At 39.4% G+C, this 22,486-nt stretch overlaps 2 protein-coding genes across 2 annotated transcripts; one reads left to right on the forward strand and one right to left on the reverse strand.

Moving 5' to 3' along the window:
* Nucleotides 1-1,225: 1,225 nt before the first annotated feature.
* On the reverse strand, nt 1,226-5,312 carry drc8 (dynein regulatory complex subunit 8). Its single transcript, XM_074659903.1, has 7 exons — nt 5,152-5,312; nt 4,961-5,045; nt 3,906-3,978; nt 3,502-3,578; nt 2,218-2,260; nt 1,649-1,715; nt 1,226-1,489 (listed from the first exon to the last, which is right to left on the reverse strand). Exons 1-7 carry the CDS (start codon nt 5,171-5,173, stop codon nt 1,371-1,373), a joined length of 486 nt encoding a protein of 161 aa, XP_074516004.1. The 5' UTR covers nt 5,174-5,312; the 3' UTR covers nt 1,226-1,370.
* A 2,120-nt stretch (nt 5,313-7,432) lies between these two features.
* On the forward strand, nt 7,433-21,818 carry pcsk6 (proprotein convertase subtilisin/kexin type 6). Its single transcript, XM_074659477.1, has 21 exons — nt 7,433-7,772; nt 9,119-9,223; nt 10,234-10,344; nt 10,429-10,572; nt 10,674-10,750; nt 10,960-11,048; nt 12,088-12,260; nt 12,358-12,570; nt 14,367-14,467; nt 15,167-15,270; nt 15,438-15,555; nt 15,992-16,180; nt 17,288-17,424; nt 17,534-17,689; nt 18,054-18,156; nt 18,235-18,431; nt 18,521-18,608; nt 18,697-18,800; nt 19,011-19,140; nt 20,398-20,510; nt 21,397-21,818. Exons 1-21 carry the CDS (start codon nt 7,611-7,613, stop codon nt 21,492-21,494), a joined length of 2,712 nt encoding a protein of 903 aa, XP_074515578.1. The 5' UTR covers nt 7,433-7,610; the 3' UTR covers nt 21,495-21,818.
* The last annotated feature ends 668 nt before the right edge of the window (nt 21,819-22,486 follow it).

Raw genomic sequence — 22,486 nt, forward strand, 5'->3', positions numbered from 1 at the left:
ACGATATATCGCCTTGCTTACAGTACCACAATATATCACAATATATTGAATCGTAACACCTGTATCATGATAGGTATCGTATCACCAGATTCTTGTCAATGCACAGCTCCAGTGTTTACAAATCTAAAGCGTTCAACATAGATTTCAGAAGTGGCAGACAAAAAAATTGTAGAAATGTTCAGTGACCTGCCCCAGTGGCATATGAGGAAACAAAATTAATTTTAGACTCTGATTCATGCTTTCAGCGCCTTCCCAGTAAAAGTCCCAGAGCAAAGAGAAAGTAAATAATAAAATAATAAACTGCAAATTATATAATTAAATTAATCTAACAAACTGCATTTTCCATCAGAAAAATAATTTGAAAAAAAATAAATAGCCATGCATAAACCCACATACCTGTAGTTGTGAAGAAGCAAAACATTCACAGGGTCTCTCTTGCATTCATGATCACTAAGAGCTCCATGCAGGTAAACAGACTCAACAGTACACTCTAGTGTGCTGAGCTACACTGCAGCTCTGCGACACACACCAGCCTCGACACACTTCTCCTCTAATTATAGCATATATATCATAATTAATGCATGAAAATAAATAACATGGAAACTCTAACGCTTAACAATGCTAATACGATGACTTTGAATGTGTTTTTAAGTAGTTTTAACCTCACATTTAGGACATAAACAGTGAAACTACAAAGAGTTGAGAACATGTTTACCTTCCCAGGAAGAGTCCCGGAAGAGGAAGTAACCCTGCATCCTTCAAAATAAAAGTATGTGCTTCAGAGTATTATTTGAGGGGGGAAAAAAATTCTGAGATTTCGAGAATAAAGTCATAATATTATGAGAATAAAGTCATAAGTTTACAAGACAAAAAGTCGTATTATGAGAATAAAGTCAGAAGTTTACGAGAAAAAAAAGTCGTAATATTATGAGAATAAAGTAGACACCCTAGATATCTAGGGAAGCCCAACTTGCAAAACAGGAACATGACCGACGTCGGGGGGGGAAACTAGGATCAACATCAGGCGGTCCTTCGATTCATGGAGGGACCTTCGTTTGGTTTTTGGTATCAAAACAGATCCAAAATAAATTCCAAAAATAAAATGTTTTAGCTAAATAATGGACTTCTCCTGCATTTATACATTTTCCCAAATCTGTCAATTTGAGCAAACAGTACTTTATCTGAATTGAAAGACAATTCTGGAAACACAAAGTCAGGACTGAGATACTGTATGTACATTTATTTATTACACCATATCTGAACTACTAGCCCGCATTAAGAGCATGCAGGCATGAACACAAACACCAAACACACACACAGACTTTTGTGTTTCTAACAGTTATTCAGACACACACACACACGGAAATTATCTAAATGTTAGAGTCGGTGGTCAGCTGGTCGATTAAGTCTTTATAATAGATGAGGTTCTTGTCAGGGTCAGCGAGCGCCGTCAGCATCTCCTCCATCTCCTCCTGATTGAACAGCTCACCTGGTTTAAACACAACACAGCCATGTGTCACATATTATATTATAGGATGATTTGTGGAAGTAAGGGGAATGTTAGACACACAAAAACACATCTATGAGATGATCTGCTTTTCACCACACTAACAAATCTCTCTTTAAGAACGGAGAGTTTCTTCTTTACCTTCCTGTGTCATGTACTTTGTCAGCTCCTCAAGCTCCAGGTACCCTTTCTTTTCTTTGTCCAGGACCTGGAAACACAGAGTTATTGCCTTTATGCTTTAACAAATATCAGTAACTAACACTGTTTTTTAGATAGGGTTGACTCAGGTAAAATGGGCCACTTTTTGGTAAATGGTTTATAAGACCATTAAATATCAACTTTTTTATTTGAAATAGCCTGTCAAAACATTGCTCATAAACATGCTTTGTTTGTAAGCTTACTTATGATTGATTTATCATCCTTATTAGTGATGAGTGAAATTTGCCATGTCATGCTTACCATACAATTTCTCTGACATGCTTTATGTAACACGATGCCCTGCCCACATTAGCAATCTCAGACCGATCAAAACTATTGTTACGACATGCCAACTAGTGTTGTAGCAACAATGCAAGATCAGTTATTGTGATTGGCTGTAAAGTTTTTAAGTGCTATGATGCTCCAACCTTATCTGGCCAATTTTACATGACTCAACCCAACTGCGCAGTCGCTGGTACCACAACACTGGAGAATATAAGGAAACAGCTCACCTCAAAGGCCTGAAGCAGAAGGTCCTCTGTGATGGGAGGGAACCTAATACACAGATGCACGCACGCACACAAACACATCATTGTTATTTGTGTCTGTTGCCAGTATTGTCATGATGGCATTCCAAAAAACACTGTGATGAAACATGATACTCTATTAGTAACTTCCACGCCAGCACTGTGTCAAGTTGATCTAGTCATAAATCAGAAATAAACATGTATTGATTAAATAATTATTTCAAAGGAATTGTAAAAGTGTATAAGGGTTTAGAACATTATGATAGAAGTATATGATTTCCATTCCCATGCTCTATTATGTCTCAAAAGTTGCAGAAATGTTTATGCTGATACCATTTGTTACACAGATTAGGTGCTAAATTTCACCATTTTTTTTACCACTCGAGAATTGATAAAAATCAATAATCCCTCCAAAATACCACATTAAGACACCAAGACCTTGAGGAACACCATAGAAAAAGCTATGCTGTGATTTGGTTTCAAAAACTTTTGACATTTTGAGATTTCTGCAGAAGATTTGCATTTTTCGGCGATTGGATGGCGAACACTTCTGTTGTGTAAACTGCTCAGAAACCCCCTTATTGTCAATCAAGCTAGGAAAGCCATCCATCCTTTGAATGCCCTAGGTCTCAAATTTGTGGTTGTAAAGTTTCATGAGGCTGTAATTATCCTAGAGGTCACCACAGGTCATTTTATACAGTGAGGTCAAGTTTAAAAAAATGGTCTCACTACAATGAAATGGCTCCTATGGGGACTAACATCATCACACATGAATACAGTTGGGCTCATTGGATCCACAAGAGTCTCAGTTTTACAGTGATACCCAATTTATGTAATTCAAAACTGTTTAGGGACCCCAGTGTGCAGAAATATTCCAACACACCATTTTAGAATACGCGAAAATGACACATTTATACTGCATGCATAATAGACATCATATACTTCGATCATAATGTTCTAAACCCTTATACACTTTTACAATTTATTTTCAATTAAATAATTAAATAAATCATGTTTATTTGTGACTAGAACAACTTGACACACAGTGCTCATCTCAAATTAATCTTCAGGTTGCCAGCTTTCAGATGATGTACATCACTTATATGTGACATCTACTGTTGACCTGCTATCTCCACCTAAAGACCCCCTGTATGCCGCCAAAAAAAGGCAAAAACGGGTCTCTTGTGGGTCTCAGAGGGTTAATTCAGTTAGATATACAGAACAACACGACTGGCAAAGTATACTTTGGAGATAATAGACGTGTCTTACTTGTGCTCCAGCATCACTCTGGTCATGGCTGGGAGGAACTTGTCCAGATGGATGCATCCTGTGTGGTCCTCTCCAATCTGGCTGAACAGAACGAAGCTGCTGAGTTTTTGGCCTTTTAACAACAAGCTGAGAAGTTTCTAACAAAACTGATCATAACATCACCTTATAGTAAGTAGTAATTTGTTCTACAACAAAAAACAATAAGTGCAATTTTCAAAAACTAATATATGGTGGCACATTTCAATACAATGGTATCCAGGTATAGCAGATATTGTTGCATGACTCATATATGTAAAGTGAAAGTCCCCATTAATTACTGCACACCTGAGGAAAGCCTCAGATGATGAGTTTGACCGGTTATTCGTCCAAAATATAAACTAAATATAAGTGAACACTGTTCTGACCTCAGCTATTAAGTCATGTATGTCTGCCTGAGTGGGGAAGCAACCCAGGGAGTAGATGATGGTGCCAATCTCCCTGGAACACAAACGTCAGGTTAGACACACTATTTAACTACATGTAAGTATAATCAGTAAAATATGTACATATATAAAAGGGGAAATCACACAAGTAAAAGTAAAAGCAAAATGATAATCTAAGGCACAACATAGTGCAGTTAAAATAAATATAAACACAAGTAAATATAAAACAGTAATGTAAATGTAAATTTGTAATTTAGTTGAAGAGGGGGATGGGAAAACTGAATGTAAACAGGATTTAGTATGTACTGTATATGCATGATGAGAAGTAATATACATACTACATTCCTGTTTACACCTATATATATATATATTTATATATTATATATATTTATATATATTCAGATATATTATTTATTTATATTATTAAATTATATTATTTATATTTATATATATATATATTATTATTATTTTTTCCAATAAACTTTATTCTAAAATTGTTAATAATTTATTTTATTTTATTCAATCAACACATAGGTAAAAAATACATATAAAGGAAATAAAGGGATAAATTAAAAACAAACATAAAAATGAAATACATTTTAAAGAAAAAGTGACATAAAACACAAAACATGCTAGGGGTTAATATAAATAAATAATTAATAGTAACTTAAATAAAAACATTAAAATGGGAGCACAAACTCAACATTTTACTAGCCTTTTTGTTATTTATGCATAAGATATTGTCATCTCTGTTTACATATATTACTTGTAACACACTACATCCTGTTTACATTCAATTTTCCCATCAACTAAATTACAAATTTACTTTTAAATTTAGGCTACATTACATTTTATATTTACTTATGTTTAAATGTATTTCAACTGCAAATATGGACTTAACAAAGGTAAGAGCCTGTAGACCTATACAAATATCCCATTAACATGTTTTTACACCTATAATACATCCCATCTTGTGTATCCATAACTTCACATTAACTGAGTCTGAAGCTCTGAGTTGTTGTGATTTAAATGCTCACCTGACATCCACTGTGCTGTTGGACTCGTAGTCAAACGCCTCAAAAGCTGCTTTAATCTTCTTGTGGAGATCTGATACTATGACCTCTGACAGACAGGAACACAGCCAAGAGTTAACTTATTAATGAAACAAGAAGTCCAGCGACAAAATCATCTGAACGTGATCATTTAAACTAGTAAATAAGATACAAACCTGCATTTTGCTTGTTCTCCATCCTGCCTGCTCGGTTGGGGATATTTTCCTACTATGTCCCGCCCTCCTCTGCCTCTGATTGGCTGAGCCTAAACCCTGACCAATCAAATCAACGAGCGCAACAAGTACTAGCCAATCAGAGGCCGAGAAGGGCGGGTCATACATTCCCTCCATAGTTGTTATTCTGTTGCATAGCAACCGGCTGGTTTTGTTAATTAAAGGGACACATAGCTATAGTTTGATAACCAGAGACCAGTTTCAGAAATGCGGGATTAGAGAAAAAAATCTGAGTTAGTTAAGCCTGAGATGATGAGATAAACTCTGGGTTTTCAGTTCCAGAAAGAGAGATAACTTGGAGACTTGTAAGAGTAGCTCTGGGTGAGTTACCGTGGTAACAGTTACCATGGTGACTGACACTGTGAAGCTAACTTACTTGCAGGTTGTTGTTTTTTAATTTATTCCAATAGTTTAACAGACCACGAATGTTTTTTGTTTGTTTGTTTTCAATTTTTATTTTTTTCTTATTTTTTATGCATCTTTTCCTTTCCTTACATTTTATTTGATGTATGATTTATTTAATATTTTTTGCAGAATTGTAATGAAAAATCTGAACATGACAACAAAAGACTTCACGAGAACCCAAACTAGTTTTTTTTAGCAGTGAAGAAACAAGTTCATGCTTTTTGAGGGAGTTTTTTTTTTCCTGTATTCTATCTATTGTACAGAGAAGGAGGAAGAGAAGGAAAAAAAAACAAGTCTAGTAAAATACTATGTATATTGAGGCACACAGCTCCCAGTATATTACCATGAGTTTTTGTAACAAAAATCTTGAAACTTTTTTTTTCTTATTTTTTCTATATTGTATTAAACTTTTGAATTAAAAAACTTGTATTTTTTTTTTCATTTCAAAAATTATTAGAGGATAAACCCCTTGAGATGCATCATCTCGTTTTCAAGGGGGTCCTCGGGCACAAAACATGGAAGGTAACAACATAAATAATAATAATGTTAATAAATTAAACAAAAACATAAATTCAACAATAAAACAATCAACATCAACAAGGACATACACACAAAGGCTCTCCCTCCATCACATCCAAAATCACACCAACATAACAGGAAAATAATGAACATAAAAATAATGATGAAAATAATAACAAAATGACATTATGTCAAAATACTAAGTTCATAAACTGAAAACAAAGGCAAGTTATTGGTTTTTAGTACATTTTGTTATCCTTGTGTTTTAAACGTGTTCTGTTTTTATAGTAAAGCACTTTGTAAATGCATTTTAAAAGGTGCATATAGATAAAGATTATTAATATTATTATTATTATTATTATTATTATTTAGTGTTTAGCAATTGTGATGGTGACCCTGTGAGAGGTGGAGCCCCTCTGGAGCCAAATGTTTTTTTTATTATAAACTAAAACTGTTGGACTACTCTCTCACTCTGTCTCTATGTGTTTTCTTCACTAGATGGCAGCGGAGTCAAGACAACGCCGCAGTCAGAGCAGTCAGTGTTTTCAATGTGGCATCACTTTAGATACATGAAGAGTGTCATAAAGTCTGAAATCTTCCTCTATTCATTCTGACCCAAATGCTTCGAAGCTTCGACCATATACTGTATATATATATCTATATCTATAGATATAGATATATATATACGGTATAATATATATAAATGATAAGTATAAATCACAAAATAGCTCACGAAATAAGGAATAATCCCACAACATTATTCATATTCCACATGAAGAATTATTGGTTATTATCAGACGGATATTGCTGTTTGTTGTGCGGGTGTGTTTGAAGCAGCGCTACGAAGCTTCGAATACCTTTGAATATTACTCACCGAAGCTTTGAAGCCCCAAAAAATGGTATTCGGGACAGCCTTAATTCTATCACATAGCCAGTGGGCAGCATGTGAGACATATTATAAAACTGTACAAAGCATAATGATCTCTGATAGGTTAACATCAAACCAGCCACGTTGATGTATCCATGCTCAGTGTTTGTTCACATTGGTCTTAAAAACCTCAGTGTGTTTGTAGAAATAGGTGATTCATTGGTCAGTGACACATACTGTACCTTCAAACACATCAGCAAAGCAGGGCCAATACCTGCCCAGTAGTAGTAGTAACTTCAGAGAAATAACATAATCAATTGCATAAACCTAATCAGAGCAGGTGAGAGCAGCAGCATCCATTGAAGGAGGGCGCTCATCTGATCTGATCTGATCCTCTGTGTGTCTACTCTGATCTCTGGGCCACTGGCTGCTGCTGCTGCTGGGAGCTCTTAACACACAGCCCCTCCGTGGTTTTCAGTGAAGTTCACCGGGATGTGTCGTAACCACAACATGATGGATTTATGACAGACTTTCTCCAACAGCTGCGCTGCTCACTGATCCACAGATCCAACTAAAACCCCACTTTGCTTTTCCCAACTTTGAAGTCAGGATGACTTTGTTCTTGCTTTTCATGGTATTAACTGTAGAAACCATTAGTCCATCAGTGGTGTCGGGGAGCGTTTATACAAACCACTGGGCCGTGAGGATCACAGGAGGTCAGGAACAAGCTGATAGGATCGCAGCAAAATATGGATATATCAATTTTGGACAGGTAATGACACCGTTTATTTCTGCTGTTATGGATGTCTTATTTGTTACATAGTGGAATGAAGTAAAGTAGTATGAAATACACTATTTGTGAGATCAAGTGTTCACAAACATGAAACTATAATCAAGCTATAATCAAAATGGCTACATCTAAGACATAGGTTATAGACCTCAATATTGTTTGGATGAGGTTTGTTGAAAGAAATGAGAAAAAAAATACAAAAAAGTTAAAGTGTAGTATGTCGGAAAAAAAGCAAAAAAAGTCAGAGTATGTTGAAAAAATGCAAAAAAGTGGTAGTATAGTATTTTGAAAAAATGCAAAAAAGTGATAGCATAGTATGTTGAAAAAACGCAAAAAAAGTGATAGTATAGTATGTTAAAAAAAAAAAAAAAAGTAATAGTATAGTATGTCGAGAAATGCAAAAAAAGTGATAATATACTATGTTGAAAAAATGCACAAAAAAAGTGATAGTATAGTATGTTGAAAAAAATGCAAAACAAATTATAGTATAGTATGATGAAAAAAAAAAAAAAGTGATGGTATAGTATGTTGAAAAAAATGCAAAAACAAAAGATAATATAATATGTTGAAAAAATGCAAAAAGTGATAGTATACTATGTTGAAAAAATGCAAAAAAGTGATAGTATACTATGTTGAAAAAATGCAAAAAAGTGATAGTATACTATGTTGAAAAAATGCAAAAAAAAGTCATAGTATAGTATGTCGAAAAAAAAAGTCATATTATAGTATGTTGAAAAAAATGCAAAAAAAACCCCCTTCTTAACCCTTTATAAAGGTTGCCTTATTAGAACGTGGTACTGGATCGGCCTACAGTCTGTGGAGGAGGTAGGATGAAGACAGATGTAGAAGAGGAATGGTTTAGAGTAGACAGTAGTCTGAAGAATGTGACTGCAGTGTGCCAGCTGTGCACATGTGCTGAGAATCCTGCTCACATTTTTGGTCCAAAGTCTAGAGAGAACATGCATATTTATTCCGTTACATCATATACAGATGGCCCAAATGTGTTTTTAATGTAGACCGCTTTGTGGTTTATGTTTGTATTTTAACCTCTTAAGCCCTATGGTGTTGGAAGGTGGAGATGCATAGACAGATATATCCAAAATAAATCAAGAATAGCTCTACAACTACCAGGTCTATATGCATGATCTTGGTCTCTATGGATAGGTAAGACCTCAGAGAACCGGTACTGGGTCCGTCGGGTAAAAGAGGTTAAAAGTTCAAACCACATCAGTGTAAAAACAATTTAGATAACAGCAGCTCAGATAGATAGGAGTTTCAGTGTCGTTGTTGTCATTGTCTTGATGTTGCTGTTGGATGTGTTTGGTCAGATAGGAAGTCTGGAGGACCATTACCATTTCCACCACAGCAGAGTGGTTCGCAGAGCTGCGTTCTCTTTGAAGGGCCCGCACAGCTTCATCCATATGGATCCTAAGGTGAGACTCGGATCACTTTCTCTCAAGTGAAATCAAAATGTACAACAGAGGAGATATCCTCACATGAACACATGTCACATTTTCCTCTTGTCTAAAGCCTTCCGAGCAGACCAGTCAACCCTGGTCATAGTTTAGAGTAGTTCACACATTTCTGTATTTGTTCCATTTCTTTATATAGTGGTGTGAAAATGCTGTACGCCTCTCGTGATTTAAAAAAGATTGACCCATGTTCTCTTCCCAAAAGGAAGTTTATTCAAGTGTGCTATTAGTATACTTATTTTAAACTTAAAATAAGAGAGTATACTTTCAGTTTACTTTTTATGTGCTTATCAGAGATATACTTAACAACAGTATACTTATGGCTCATACTGACAAGTATTCAGAAAAGTATTCTTGGATAATACTTGCACTTAATCTTTTGATCAAGATATACTTAAGAAAGGTATAAGTTAGTATACTTGTAGTATAAAAACTATTTAACTAGTAGTTTACTGAATATACACTAAAGTGCACTTTCATAAACTAAAAAGTGGGCTACTGTACCAGTATAAAACTAGTAAACTATAAGTTCAATACTTACACATAAAAGTATACTTTTATGAACTAAAAAGTGGGCCTATTTAGTCCCAAGAAATATTGAAGTAGTACACTTACAAGTATAAAACTAGAAAACGACTTATAGTAATAGTTGTAGTACAAAATAAGACTTAAATGTAAACTAGTTGTGTACTCAAAGTCTACTTTTCTTACACTTAAAGTACACCTAAAAGTATACTTTTATAAACTAAAAAGTGGGCCAATTTAGTCCCAAGAAGTATTAAAGCAGTGTGCTTATATACTACTAGTTGATATTAGTAAACTTACTACAGAAAGTCTACTTGGGAAATATATACTTGAACTTTGCTTAAGTATACTTCATAAAATAAACTTGACTGCTTTTTTGTAAGGGTTGCGTGGTTCTTTTTTCTCTTGAAATTGAAATATAGTGTTGTTTCCATTTCCATCTTTAGGTGGACTGGGCTCAGCAGCAGGTAGTAAAACAAAGAGTAAAGAGGTTTGCCCAAAGTGACCCAACCTTCATTCATTTCAACGACCCCAAATGGTCCAACATGTGGTACATTGTAAGTACACTACAATGAATCGTTTCCATTTTGACGAGACAAGAGAAAGAAGTTTGGGTGCCTGTCGTCCGTGTTTCTTTCCAGCACTGCAACGATAAGAGCGGCAGCTGTCGCTCGGAGATGAACATCCTGGCGGCCTGGCAGAGGGGCTACACCGGCAAGAACGTGGTGGTCACCATATTGGACGACGGCATCGAGAGGAACCACCCTGATCTGGCTCAGAACTACGTATGTGTTATCCATCCAAGAGAGATAGAAGCTTCACTAACTGTCTCAACTTCACCTATTTGCTGCCATTTCTTCTGTTTTCCTTTATCATTTCTCAATAGGACCATCTAGCAAGTTATGATGTCAATGGGAATGACCACGACCCGACACCACGTTATAACTCCCGCAATGAAAACATGTAAGAAAGAATACCACCAATGTCTTGAAAATGTTTTAGGGTCAAAGGTTTTTGACCTTTTCAAAGTGGTGACTTTAGTTTGCTATTATTCTGTATTAGTTATTTCAGATATGCCTCCGAGAAAAGTTTCCATTAATCTGCCGTTGAAACAGATCCCAGCTATGTGTGTCAGGCTGTAATTTCTGTGTTTGCTCTCTGTCTTCATGTAGACATGGAACTCGGTGCGCAGGTGAAGTTGCAGCAGCGGCCAATAACTCCCATTGTATCGTCGGGGTTGCCTATAATGCTCACATTGGAGGTAGGGTTCTCTGTCCTTTTCTCAACACTTAGCAGTTTGGTCAGTTGAGCCGCCACTTTGTTCCAGACATAAATATCTCAGCAACTATTGGATGAATTGCCATGAAACATGGTGCAGATATTCATGGTCCCCACCCAGGGTCTGAAATTAGCACCCACCAAATGCGGGTAAATTGTTCGCAGTGGCGGATGAAATCGTCAGGCCATCCGTCACTTTGGCAGACAGGGAAAACGCTAGTGATGGAAACAGAGATTTGGTTCCTAGTTGTCCAATTCCTTGGCATTTCATGCCTGTGTGACTATCAATTCCTCTTATTGATGCTTTCCAACAGTTATGCATGCACAATGACGCATACGCCATATCATCTTTCAGTTTGTTTGGGACCGGAGACACGGCGGAGAGAAAAAAAAGCGTTCAAATGCAATGCTCTACTAAACCTAAGGGGACGCACCCTGTTTTTTTCCCTGATAATGCGACACTGTCAACAAAAAATCTGTGTTGAAATCAGCAAGATGAGTGTTAGTAAAGTTACCTGTTTGCAGGTGGGCAGCACAGTCCTGCTTGGTTAAATAACGGAGCTACTAACGTTAACAGAAGTGCCATCGAGTTATTATTATGAGGCGTTCAAGCTCTGCTCATTAAAAATGACTGTTGGGCAAAGGTAAATTACAACGTTATCATGATGTGTTCAAATGTAATCTTGTAAAATGAACTTGAATAAATCCAGGAGATGTTTTCACAGCAATATAAAATAGATATTAGAGAGAGAATTATGATCTGTTTACTAGCTTTAAGCAACTTGCCTAGATTTTTTTTAATCAAAGCAAATATTCAAATAATCATAATCATTTGAATTGTGTTTTTATGCAAATAACCACTATAGATGACAATAGCAAAATACAGAACAGTACTGTTTAGGCGACAGTATCCTCCCACCCCCTAAAAATAGGGCCCTAATGAAGATGCAATGAAGACTGGGTGCCTTACATTCATTCCATTTGAAATGAGTTTGATATATTGGGATTGACCTTGCACACAGGGATTCGGATGCTGGATGGTGACGTGACTGATTTGGTAGAGGCCAAGTCCCTGGGAATCCGACCTGACTACATCGACATCTACAGCGCCAGCTGGGGACCAAAAGACGACGGCAAGACAGTGGACGGCCCAGGGCTGCTGACTAAGCAGGCTTTTGAGCGAGGCATCAAGAAGGTTTGATAGGTCACAAAGAAAAGACAGAGCTTCTCTTATGCATGTACAGAATGTGTGATGTTTGAGTGGAATCACAGCATCACTATGTGTCGCACAGGGACGCAAAGGCTTGGGGTCCATTTTTGTCTGGGCGTCAGGAAACGGTGGTCGTCAGGGCGATCACTGTTCATGTGACGGTTACACCAGCAGCATCTACACCATCTCCATCTCCAGCACCACAGAGAACGGAAACAAGCCCTGGTACCTGGAGGCCTGCAGCTCCATCATGGCCACGACATACAGCAGTGGAGAGTTCAACGAGAGGAAGATTGTGAGTACTGCATACACTTCATCAACTGTCGCTGGATGTGTGTGTTCACTTTGACAGTTTTATAAGGTGATAATATTTCACATATACTACAAAAAATACCTAAAAACATAGGTTTTTAGGTAGTTTTTAGGCTTACTTGGTTAGGATTAGGCAACAAAAGTACTTGGTTAGATCGTGGTTTGGGTATAAATAATGTTTGTAACGTAAAATAAGTTAGTTACGTACGTAAGTTACGAAACAAAAGTAAGGTCAAATAAGTCAACGTTGATGGTGGTTTCACACGGGACACAAACAGCGGTCACCTGGGTAAACTTCTGTGTTTCTTTGATCCAACCATCCACCCCGACTTCCCCCCTATGTGGACTTTCTTGTTCTCTATACTACGTCAGTTGCTCTGACTGTCTTATACTGAGGCGGATGGGTTTTCATTGGAGATAGTTGAAAGCCCGGTGTGTACAGACGCTAAATGGTGCCTGAGGACCACTGACCACTGACTGCTGAGCATCGGTATTTGACGAGTTGGGAGTGAAAAACGAGTTGTCCATATCTCTAGGTCCACCCTCAGGTCTGCTCATATTAAGCAAGACTCGCCCTGTTGAGGCTTGGCAACCAAAATGACAACCTGTGACCATGATAGTATGCTAAGTTGTTGGCATGGAGCAAACGAGACACATCACTGAACCTATGAGTCATATTTGTATTCATGTTCCGGTCATTTGACTGTTAAAGTGACCAACCACTATTGGTAGCTTGATATAAAAGGAAAAAACTAAATGGAGACCTTTTCTCCAAGTTATGACTTCATGAGAAGTTATGAGAACAGCTTTCTTGTCCACCGTAGGGATGAGATAGGAGGTGAGGCATGTACTCCAAAGACATGAAGCCAAAGTGTACAAAGGTTGTTGTAAGGTGAAAGTTGTATGCATATGCAAGTGGGTACAGTGTGTGTGAGTGTGGGAGAAGACCAAAGATCAGCGAGGTTGTGTTTGCTTAGACTGTGGCGTGTCTCTTACGTCATGTGGAGAGTAGATAGAAAACACGAGAAAGATGACCAAGTGAAGAGACATACTGATTTATGTTCACACATATAAAGGTAGTAGTAGTAGTAGCAGTGCTGCAGTTAACAATGAACAGAATGAGAATGAGAATGAGAGTGAGAATCAGGAGCCGGGTCGTGTCTCGGCTCTGGCTACCAGCCGGGTCTCTGCGGCCCGGTCACACACTCTGTTCCTCAGTGTAAATATTATGCTTTGGTTTGTGTAAAAGCAACCAGAGTGACGAGAGAAGCGATGTATAAGGTTGAGGCCAGCCAAACAGTCAGGTCAGCTTGTGTGGAGAGGATTAGTTTTGCTTCACGACTACTCTACTGTAGCCTAGATTAGACCTTTGAAACACTCCCCACTTTTTTTTCAGTAATTCAAACAGGCCTGGTGGTGTGTTCACTGACAGCTAGCCATTTAGAGATTTGTAAATAGGATGTGACAACGGACATGTGACAACGGACCCCAACTGGACTGATTTTTTTGCAAGAGGTCACAAGCCAAAGAGGTTGAGAACCACCTGGTTTAACTAGTAACTATATCTGTAAAATAAAATGAGTAAAAAGTTCAATATTTCCCTCTGAAATGTGGAAATATAAAGTAGCATAAAATGGAAATGTTCATGTAAAGTAAGGCTGGCAACGCACATGTATAGTCTGATCTGCATTCTGTCAAATTAAGGGCTCTCTGTAGACAACCAACACAGCATCGATTGCCTCAAATGAGAGCTATATACTGTGTTTGTGCTGCTTGCAGGTAACCACTGACCTCCGGCACCGCTGCACCGACGGTCACACCGGCACTTCTGTCTCTGCTCCCATTGTGGCTGGAATCATAGCTCTCGCCCTGGAGGCCAAGTCAGTCATCATTAATGTTATAATCATGTCATTACTCTGTCCCCCCCTCCACTTTCACCATCTGTCTTCTATCTTTATGTCTGTTTAGCTCTTCTGCTGACAAGACACTGTTATCTAGAAACTGCAGTTACACAGCCAAATAAAAATACATTTTTAGACACCCCTTCATAAACATTAAAGGAATACTTTATCTTAAGTCTTGATGAATTGAAGTAAATGGACGCCACGTTTAACAACAGAAAAACGATATAAAAACATCTGTTTAAAAACTCTCACATGCTTATTATTTAAAACACTTCAGCATAAACAGTACTGTACGAAAAAGTAGTATACTTCAAGCTTATTTTATGGAATAAAAAGTTCAAGTATATTTCCCCCAAGTATACTTTATGTAGTAAGTATACTAATATCAATGTACTAGTAGTTTACTTGTAAGCTACTTCAGTTCTTCTTGGGACTAAATTGGCCCACTTTTTAGTTTATAAAAGTGGACTTTTAAGTGTAGAATAGTATACGTTTAATGGTGTCTTGCCGTTAAAGTTGACCAGTGGAACAGTCGGCCAAAAACAGGGTGCATTTCTTCAAACCTGGTTGAACTAAAGAAACTGAATTGACTTGTCATAACAATGAAAGGCTCAAAGCAAACAAAATGACGGTCGTGAGTCACTCTGAGATGAACAGTGTGTTTGGATTCTGCAGCCTGTTGCTGACATGGAGGGATGTGCAGCATCTTCTGGCAAAGACCTCCAGACCGGTCCACCTGAAAGCCGATGACTGGAAGACCAACGCTGCGGGACTCAGAGGCAACACTGCATTCTACTTCTAATACTCACATAGAACATTGACTGTTTTAATATTCAAAATACTTTCAACAACACTGAAGCCACAGAGAATTATAGGAGGTCTCAGTATAATCTGTCTTTACGTTGTCATTGTCTTGTAATCAGTCTGTGTGTGTGTCTCCTCACAGTCAGCCACCTGTATGGGTTTGGCCTGGTGGATGCAGAGGCCATGGTGCTGGAGGCTTCCAAGTGGAGGACGGTTCCTCCTCAGCACATCTGCAGTCACGTGCCTGAGCGACGCACCAGGTGAGCTAAACTGCAGCCAGGTTTAAAATGAAAATCTTTCATTCAACAAGTTGAAGGGATATAAACAAGTATCTATCCCTTGATACACAATGCCCAATCGGAACTGAAGAGTGGAAAATACTCAAAAAAATATGTGAGAAATTACTTTCGGCTGCATCTGTGTTTGAATTCCAGGATGGATGATGACAGATGTTTTTGGCCTTGTCTTGTTGAATCAATACCACATGTATCTTATTCAACAGCAAATAGTTGCATGCTTTAAATAACAATTATATAAATCTATACCAAACAAATAAAAGCCATAACCAAAATTCAACACAAATATATAACTTATAGGGCTGTCAAAGTCGATAATAACGCCTTAAACTCAAATTTGTTTTAACGCCACTATGTTATGTAATTGCATAATGCGTATATGCTTATGGCTGTCCTATAGGTACATCCATGCTGACCAGATTCTGAACAGCAGCGTCACCACCTCTGGGTGTTCAGAAGAAGCCGAGCAGCACGTGGCTCACCTGGAGCACGTGGTGGTCAAGGTCCTGCTCGTCCACCCGCGACGGGGAGACGTGGAGATCAACCTCATCTCTCCGTCTGGGACCAGATCACAGCTACTGGCCAAGAGGTGAGCGCTACACTGCACACACCAATGCATGCTGGAGGTCCACCTATATACTGTATGAATCCCATCACATTGGCCTTTTATTAGAGGCTCAGTTTGACCAAATTCCCCAGTTGTTTCTATCTGTGCAGATGCTGTAGTTTCATCTGTAGAGGTTTGGACAGTTTTTACTATTTTCTGCCATTATTTTAGTTTAGTGAAACAAAGGGATGCATCTAAAACATCCATCTACAAATATGTTTGTTTGAGTCTTTCCTCTGATGGAGCCATTGCAGACCCCAGTGGTCGGGTTGACTGCTGTGGGTTGTGGAGGCGCCCTCTCAGGTGACATTGAGTCCATTCCCTCTGGACTGCCGGGGTCTACCCTCCTCTCGTCTGCTTCCTGCTTTTTATGCCTCCATCTCATCCCGAACCTGGTTGAACTACACCTGGACACTCATTCACCGTTGCCCCTGTTTGACGGCCTCTCTCTCTCCTGGATTTCCATCTGCCTTTGAGTCAGTTCATACAATTGATCAACCCACTCCCTGGTGGAGGCTCCTGTGACCTTCATCAGCAGCTGAAGTGGTCCCCTTGGCCACCCAGAAAAGCCCCTGGGTGCTGATGTGGCGTCCTTGCCTGGTCACTCTGCACACTCCTGGTGTTGAACTGCCTTGGTTGCTTCTTGGTCTCCAGTCTCTATGAGGACGAGACGTCCCACCACTGCCACCAAATATCCATATAAAGGGCAGATGAGGTGGTTTGGCACTGTGATGGAATAGCAGTTTCACTAGCAGCTCTGTGAGGTTTAACTTTGAGCAGTGATTTGAGCTAAATGCTAACGCAGGGTTGCCAACTCTCACTCTTTTGGCATGCTGTGCCAATACAGTACATTAACAGGCAGCTGCCAGTGTGCAATTTCATGTCATATTATTCCTAGGTGCATAAATGTGGGTAGGAGCAGGGACATTGAGAGATTTAAGGTCTAAATGTCTCAGAATTTTGACACTGTTTTTGGTCTCCAAATCTCTAAACTGGCCAAAGATTCCATCATGTCTAAATGGTACAGTATAAACGGCCTGTGAAGGGGTCATTTATCTTGTTAACATCACCTCCCTGTTGTGTTTACAGGTTGTTTGACAGCTCTAATGAGGGCTTCAGGAACTGGGAGTTCATGACTGTTCATTTCTGGGGCGAGAGGGCAGAGGGCACGTGGACTCTGGAGATTGTTGACACACGATCAAAGCTGCGCAACCCTGAGTTGCTGGGTAAGGTCCAACAGCACATGCACACTCAGGCACATATTTAGATTTACCATTACTATTGAAGCTGATGTCCTTATCCAGAAAAAAAAGCTTTATTTGTAACTTGGCACAGGCAACCTAAAAGAATGGACACTGATCCTTCATGGCACGTCTCAGACGCCGTACCAGAACTGCAGTACTCAGCACTCCCGTTCGAGGATGCTGGAGAACCCGGTCCCAGAGGAGATCCTGGAGGAGCCAGAGCTGGAGGAGGAAGACGAGTACCATGGTGAGAGAATCAAAGTAGTTCATTTTTTTCCCCCCAACTTTCACATCTAAACCGAAATAACTAAATATTAAGGCTCTGGCTTTAAAATTGAGCCCGCTTCAACCTAAAAACCACAAGTTGTGTTAATGAGTTAAAGAAATTAGTGCCGTTAAAACAAATCTGCGTAAATGCACTATTATCATGTTAACTTTGACAGCCCTAGTAAATATATTATTGCAGTTACCAATCAAAAATTTGTCCGACATATTTTCTCAAGGACAGAATAATGAATGTAGCACGGAAAGAGAGCTTTTATTAGCTGTTTGAAATGATGAGGACGATGATGATGATGGTGTTGATCATAATCAATGTGTTGTTCATCCAGGACCGTGCCACAGTGAGTGTGGAGACCAGGGTTGTGACGGACCAGATACTGACCACTGCCTCAACTGTGTCCACTTCAGCTCAGGCAGCTTGAAAAGTGGCAGGTAAGAGTTGATAGAAGAAGGAAGTGGAACCAGAACTACTCAATATAGTTTCATTAACAATGGATCACATGTGTGTAGAACCTGCGTGAGCCACTGTCCAGGGGGACACTACGAGGACGTAGCGTCTCGTCGCTGTAGACGCTGCTATAAAGGCTGCGAGGGATGTGTCGGCCGATCGGCCGTCGAATGTCTCTCCTGTCGAAGAGGCCTTTACCTCAACACACTCAACTCCAGCTGCATCGATACCTGTCCCCCAGGTTACTTTGCTGATGAGAGTAAGTCAACTGACCACTGTGTAGACCGAACTCAGTCGGCCTTTTTTTTTTATTTCCACCATTATATTGATGCTTGCTGTCTATGCCAGATCAGAGACAGTGTCTGAAGTGTCATGACACCTGTATGAGATGCCTGAGGTATGCGGACAGATGCACAGCCTGCACCGAAGGCTACAGGTATGGAAAGACACTTAAGACAGCTGTATATTCATATTTTACCTTTGGTTTAAAACAGTATTGTAATGTAGTTGATGTTGGTCTCTAGGTTGGCAGGGATGACTTGTGTTCCTGAATGCACCAATGGGACCTTTTTCCACGTGGAAGAGATGACCTGCAGCCCGTGCCATTCCTCTTGTAGGACTTGTACAGGTCAGTGTGTTTGCCAGGTACAGTATGTGCAGTTTCTACAGAGAAGCAGCAGAAATACAACCTTGTAGTCATGAGGCAAATGCTCATTTAAAAGCCTGAGGTAAACAAGAATATATTTTGATCTTTCCAAAAGCACTGTGTGCTCCTGATAACGTGTCATATAGTGACCTGGAGGTTTTCACCCTGCATGGCATTGTGTTTGCTCCCCAGGGCCGGGTAAGGAGGAGTGTATCCAGTGTGTTGAGGGCTACCTGCAGCAGGAGTGGAGGTGTGTGCAGGCCTGTATTCCTGGCTACTACTCTGCAGAGGCAGCAGGAGTCCCTCATAAGATGTGTCACAGGTGGGTGATTTTTAGTCTTACGAATATCGCTGGTTCATCTCTGGATCATTTTAAATTATCAGGCTAATAACAAAACTGGCAGAGTGAAACCCAAAAACACGACCAGGAGGCAGTTCAACAGTCAAGTAAAGCTTTTACTTAATGAAACAGGCAGATGTCAATACCAGGGCAGTCATTCTTAGATCTGGACGGAGCAGAGGTCAAACTTTTGTGATTTACTGAGCCTCTCATTGTGGGGAAAAAAGGCACAGGCTACTGGGAGTAAATCAGTGCTAAGCATTTGGAGAAGACAAATTCTCAAAAAATGGCTGAGAAAACAATTCAGGCGTGCTTCTGAAGGAGATGAAAGTGATTCAGATGAAGATGGATTACATTTAAAAACAGCTTAACAGCAAGGTGGACGGGCTGTATGGTTCACTGGAAAAGATTCTGAAAGGAGAACTTAAGAAGTGCGTTAAAGAAATACAAGAAAATATTGATTTAGAAATCGGTGCACTAAAGGCACGCTTGGATCAGCTGGAAGAAAAACTTCAATCAGGGAACTCAAACACTCCCAACAAGTTTGATGCTGATGTGTGGATCGTCATTATGATTTACCATACGACGGAGACGGAAAATTAAAAGAGCTTTTGGAGGTGGGTTGTGCTTGTGAACAGTTTTCAACACCGGTTCCAATGCAGCGATTGCGAGCCAGAGGCCCCAAGGGTGGTGAAAGTGGAGTTGAAAGAGAAAAGGTGGCCGTGCTGCGTGGGAAGCACAACCTGAAATCCAACCGGCAGTTTACAAAAGTGTACGTTCGATCGGCAAAGTTAGCACACTAATCGAATCATGGAATCAAACTTCGAAGCCCTACTTCGGGATTTACTGGCGGGGAAGGATACTGCTACTCTGGTTTCTGCGTCCGTCTTTTCTTTATGTTCTAAATAATGGTGTCTTGTAAGCCCGTTTGCGCTGGGCATATTATTTATGCATGACACAATAATAAATAAAATAAAACCAAACCAGGTAATCAGTCCAATAGGCAAACAAATCTGACGAGGGGCAGGCAACAGGCAAGGTCAAGAAAACTAGTAAATCAGGCAGGACAAGGAAACGCTGGAAAGCTAGGTGGCAAAAACTCTAGACAATCTGGTGAACTAGGATGGGTATCCCCAAGAAACTCTCACTATATAAAAAGGAAATTAATTAAATGTGTGTTTGTTTAGGATTTGATGATTCCAGCTCTGTACTGGTTTTGATTTCGCTTTGTCTCTCAAGGTGTGAGGAAAACTGTCTGAGCTGCAGTGGCCCTGGAACTACTTGCACCAAATGCAAAGAGGGTTACAGTCTGGTCAGCAGGACTTGTGTTGTGAACGCATCCTGTAATAACGGTGAGTTTGAAATTGTAACCCATCAATCAGCTTCATTCACTTCAGGGCGATGCTGTGCACCCGTATTGCCAGTACTGGAGGAGCTCTGTGAACGACCTCCATGCAGCTTTTTCTCTCCAATGACACCTCATTTCTGTGCTTTATTTTTTACTTCCTCGATCATTTATTTAATCTATTTCATGTTTGGATAATGTCAGCTATTGTAACAGCAAACCTCCCTGTCTCGCATCTGATTTGCACTCCAAAATACTTAAAGTAAAATTAAGTGTTGCCAAATTCTGCTTAGCAAATGTTTTACGAGGAAGGAAATGCATTCAACGCTGTTGTAAAGTGAGGTGCAGGAGGGCAAGGTGAAAGGTTATGAAGAGAAAACATCTCAGTGACAGGCAGACTTTTAAAAAAAGTCCTCTGCTTTCAAACACACTGCTCACCACAGGACTGGAGCTTACACACATACTAATATAGAGCCCACCCTTCCAGTTCAAACTGGCCTATCAGGTGAGGACTACTGTTGGCTGAGACTGGAGACACCTGCAGAGCACACCTGAACACACCTGGAGCCACTCAGTCCCCGTCAGTCAATTAACCACTCAACTACAGACCAAAGAAAACAAAGAAAACTGTGTGACCCATCCCACTGGGCTTAACCAAACACATTTATTAGACCTCAAAGACACACACAATGGGCCCTATGCAGGAACCATTCGTACGTACAGATTTGTGGTAAACTTCATTTTACAGGTCCGCAAATTTCATGGTAATTAGGTGATAATTGGGAAGTTGAAATTTCTTTGTAATTACTTCCAAATTACCCCAAAATTTACCTCAAAATGTACTTTATTATAAACCTTATTTAATAATTATATTCTCTGCTTCTGTCTGTCAGCGGATGAGATGTTCTGTGAGATGGTCAAGTCCAACCGTCTCTGTGAGAAGAAGCTGTACCGTCAATTCTGCTGCCGGACCTGTCTGATGAACGGATGAGGAGCCGGCCACCTCCCGGTATACCTCCTCTTCCTCCTCCTCCTCTCCTCTAAACCTGAAGCGTCATCATGTTGTCAAACCTGCGTCAGTTACAGTCATTCATAAAGAACTAAAAATGACTATTACAGGGTATAACATGTTTTTAGAATGAAGCTCTTCAGTTGTATTTTTGCATGTTGTTGAAGGCAGGTGTGATTTTCGTAGAACATTTTGAATGTGGACAATTACTATGTACAAAACTGCATTATAATGGTTGTGCTTTTTGCAGCACAACGTACTGTTTAAAAACAGTTTTTATTCAAAGACAGTAAAGAATGGAGCTGACACTTGTTTTATTTCTGGTTTATCAAATTAGTTTTACTTTCTATATCACGTCATGGTCTCAGTTTAAGGTTCTGAATTATTGTCTATTTCCCTTCACCTGTTTCAATGAGTTTTTTTTTTTTATTATTTTGAGCTGGATATTTCCAGCTCTGTTAAAATGTAAATAATAAAGCACACTGAGCTTTTAAAAGCCACAAGTCCTACGTTGGTTTACGGTAACTGCTATGACCACAACTTAATTAAATCATGATGCTATCTCCCCAATGCTAGCTCTGCTATTTTTAGCCTTACATTACAGAGCGGTTGAACATCTTTCAGCTCATTGTTGTTTTTCCAGCTTCATTTTAATGTTTGTTTTTTTCACTCTCACGGATCTCATCAGCGTCATTTCCAGCAGCAGGCAGGCAGCTGTTTTCAGTGGAAAAGCTCTGATAAACTCACCAGTGTAGCCAGAAATGTTGGGATTCGTGGGCCTTTTATGGGCCTGGAAAACACAAGCCCCCAGTCCTATTAAATCTAGCACCAATCTAAAGCTAGAGTGAAGATACCGGCATCACATGAGGTTAAATAACGCTCCAAATTTACGCTAAATTTTGGCGAGGAAAAACTGTCATGTCCATTTTCAAAGGGGTCCCTTGACCTCTGACCTCCAGATATGTGAATGTAAA

The sequence above is a fragment of the Sebastes fasciatus genome, chromosome 2 (genome assembly GCF_043250625.1).
Source record: "Sebastes fasciatus isolate fSebFas1 chromosome 2, fSebFas1.pri, whole genome shotgun sequence".
In the NCBI taxonomy this organism is placed as follows: Eukaryota; Metazoa; Chordata; class Actinopteri; order Perciformes; family Sebastidae; genus Sebastes; species Sebastes fasciatus.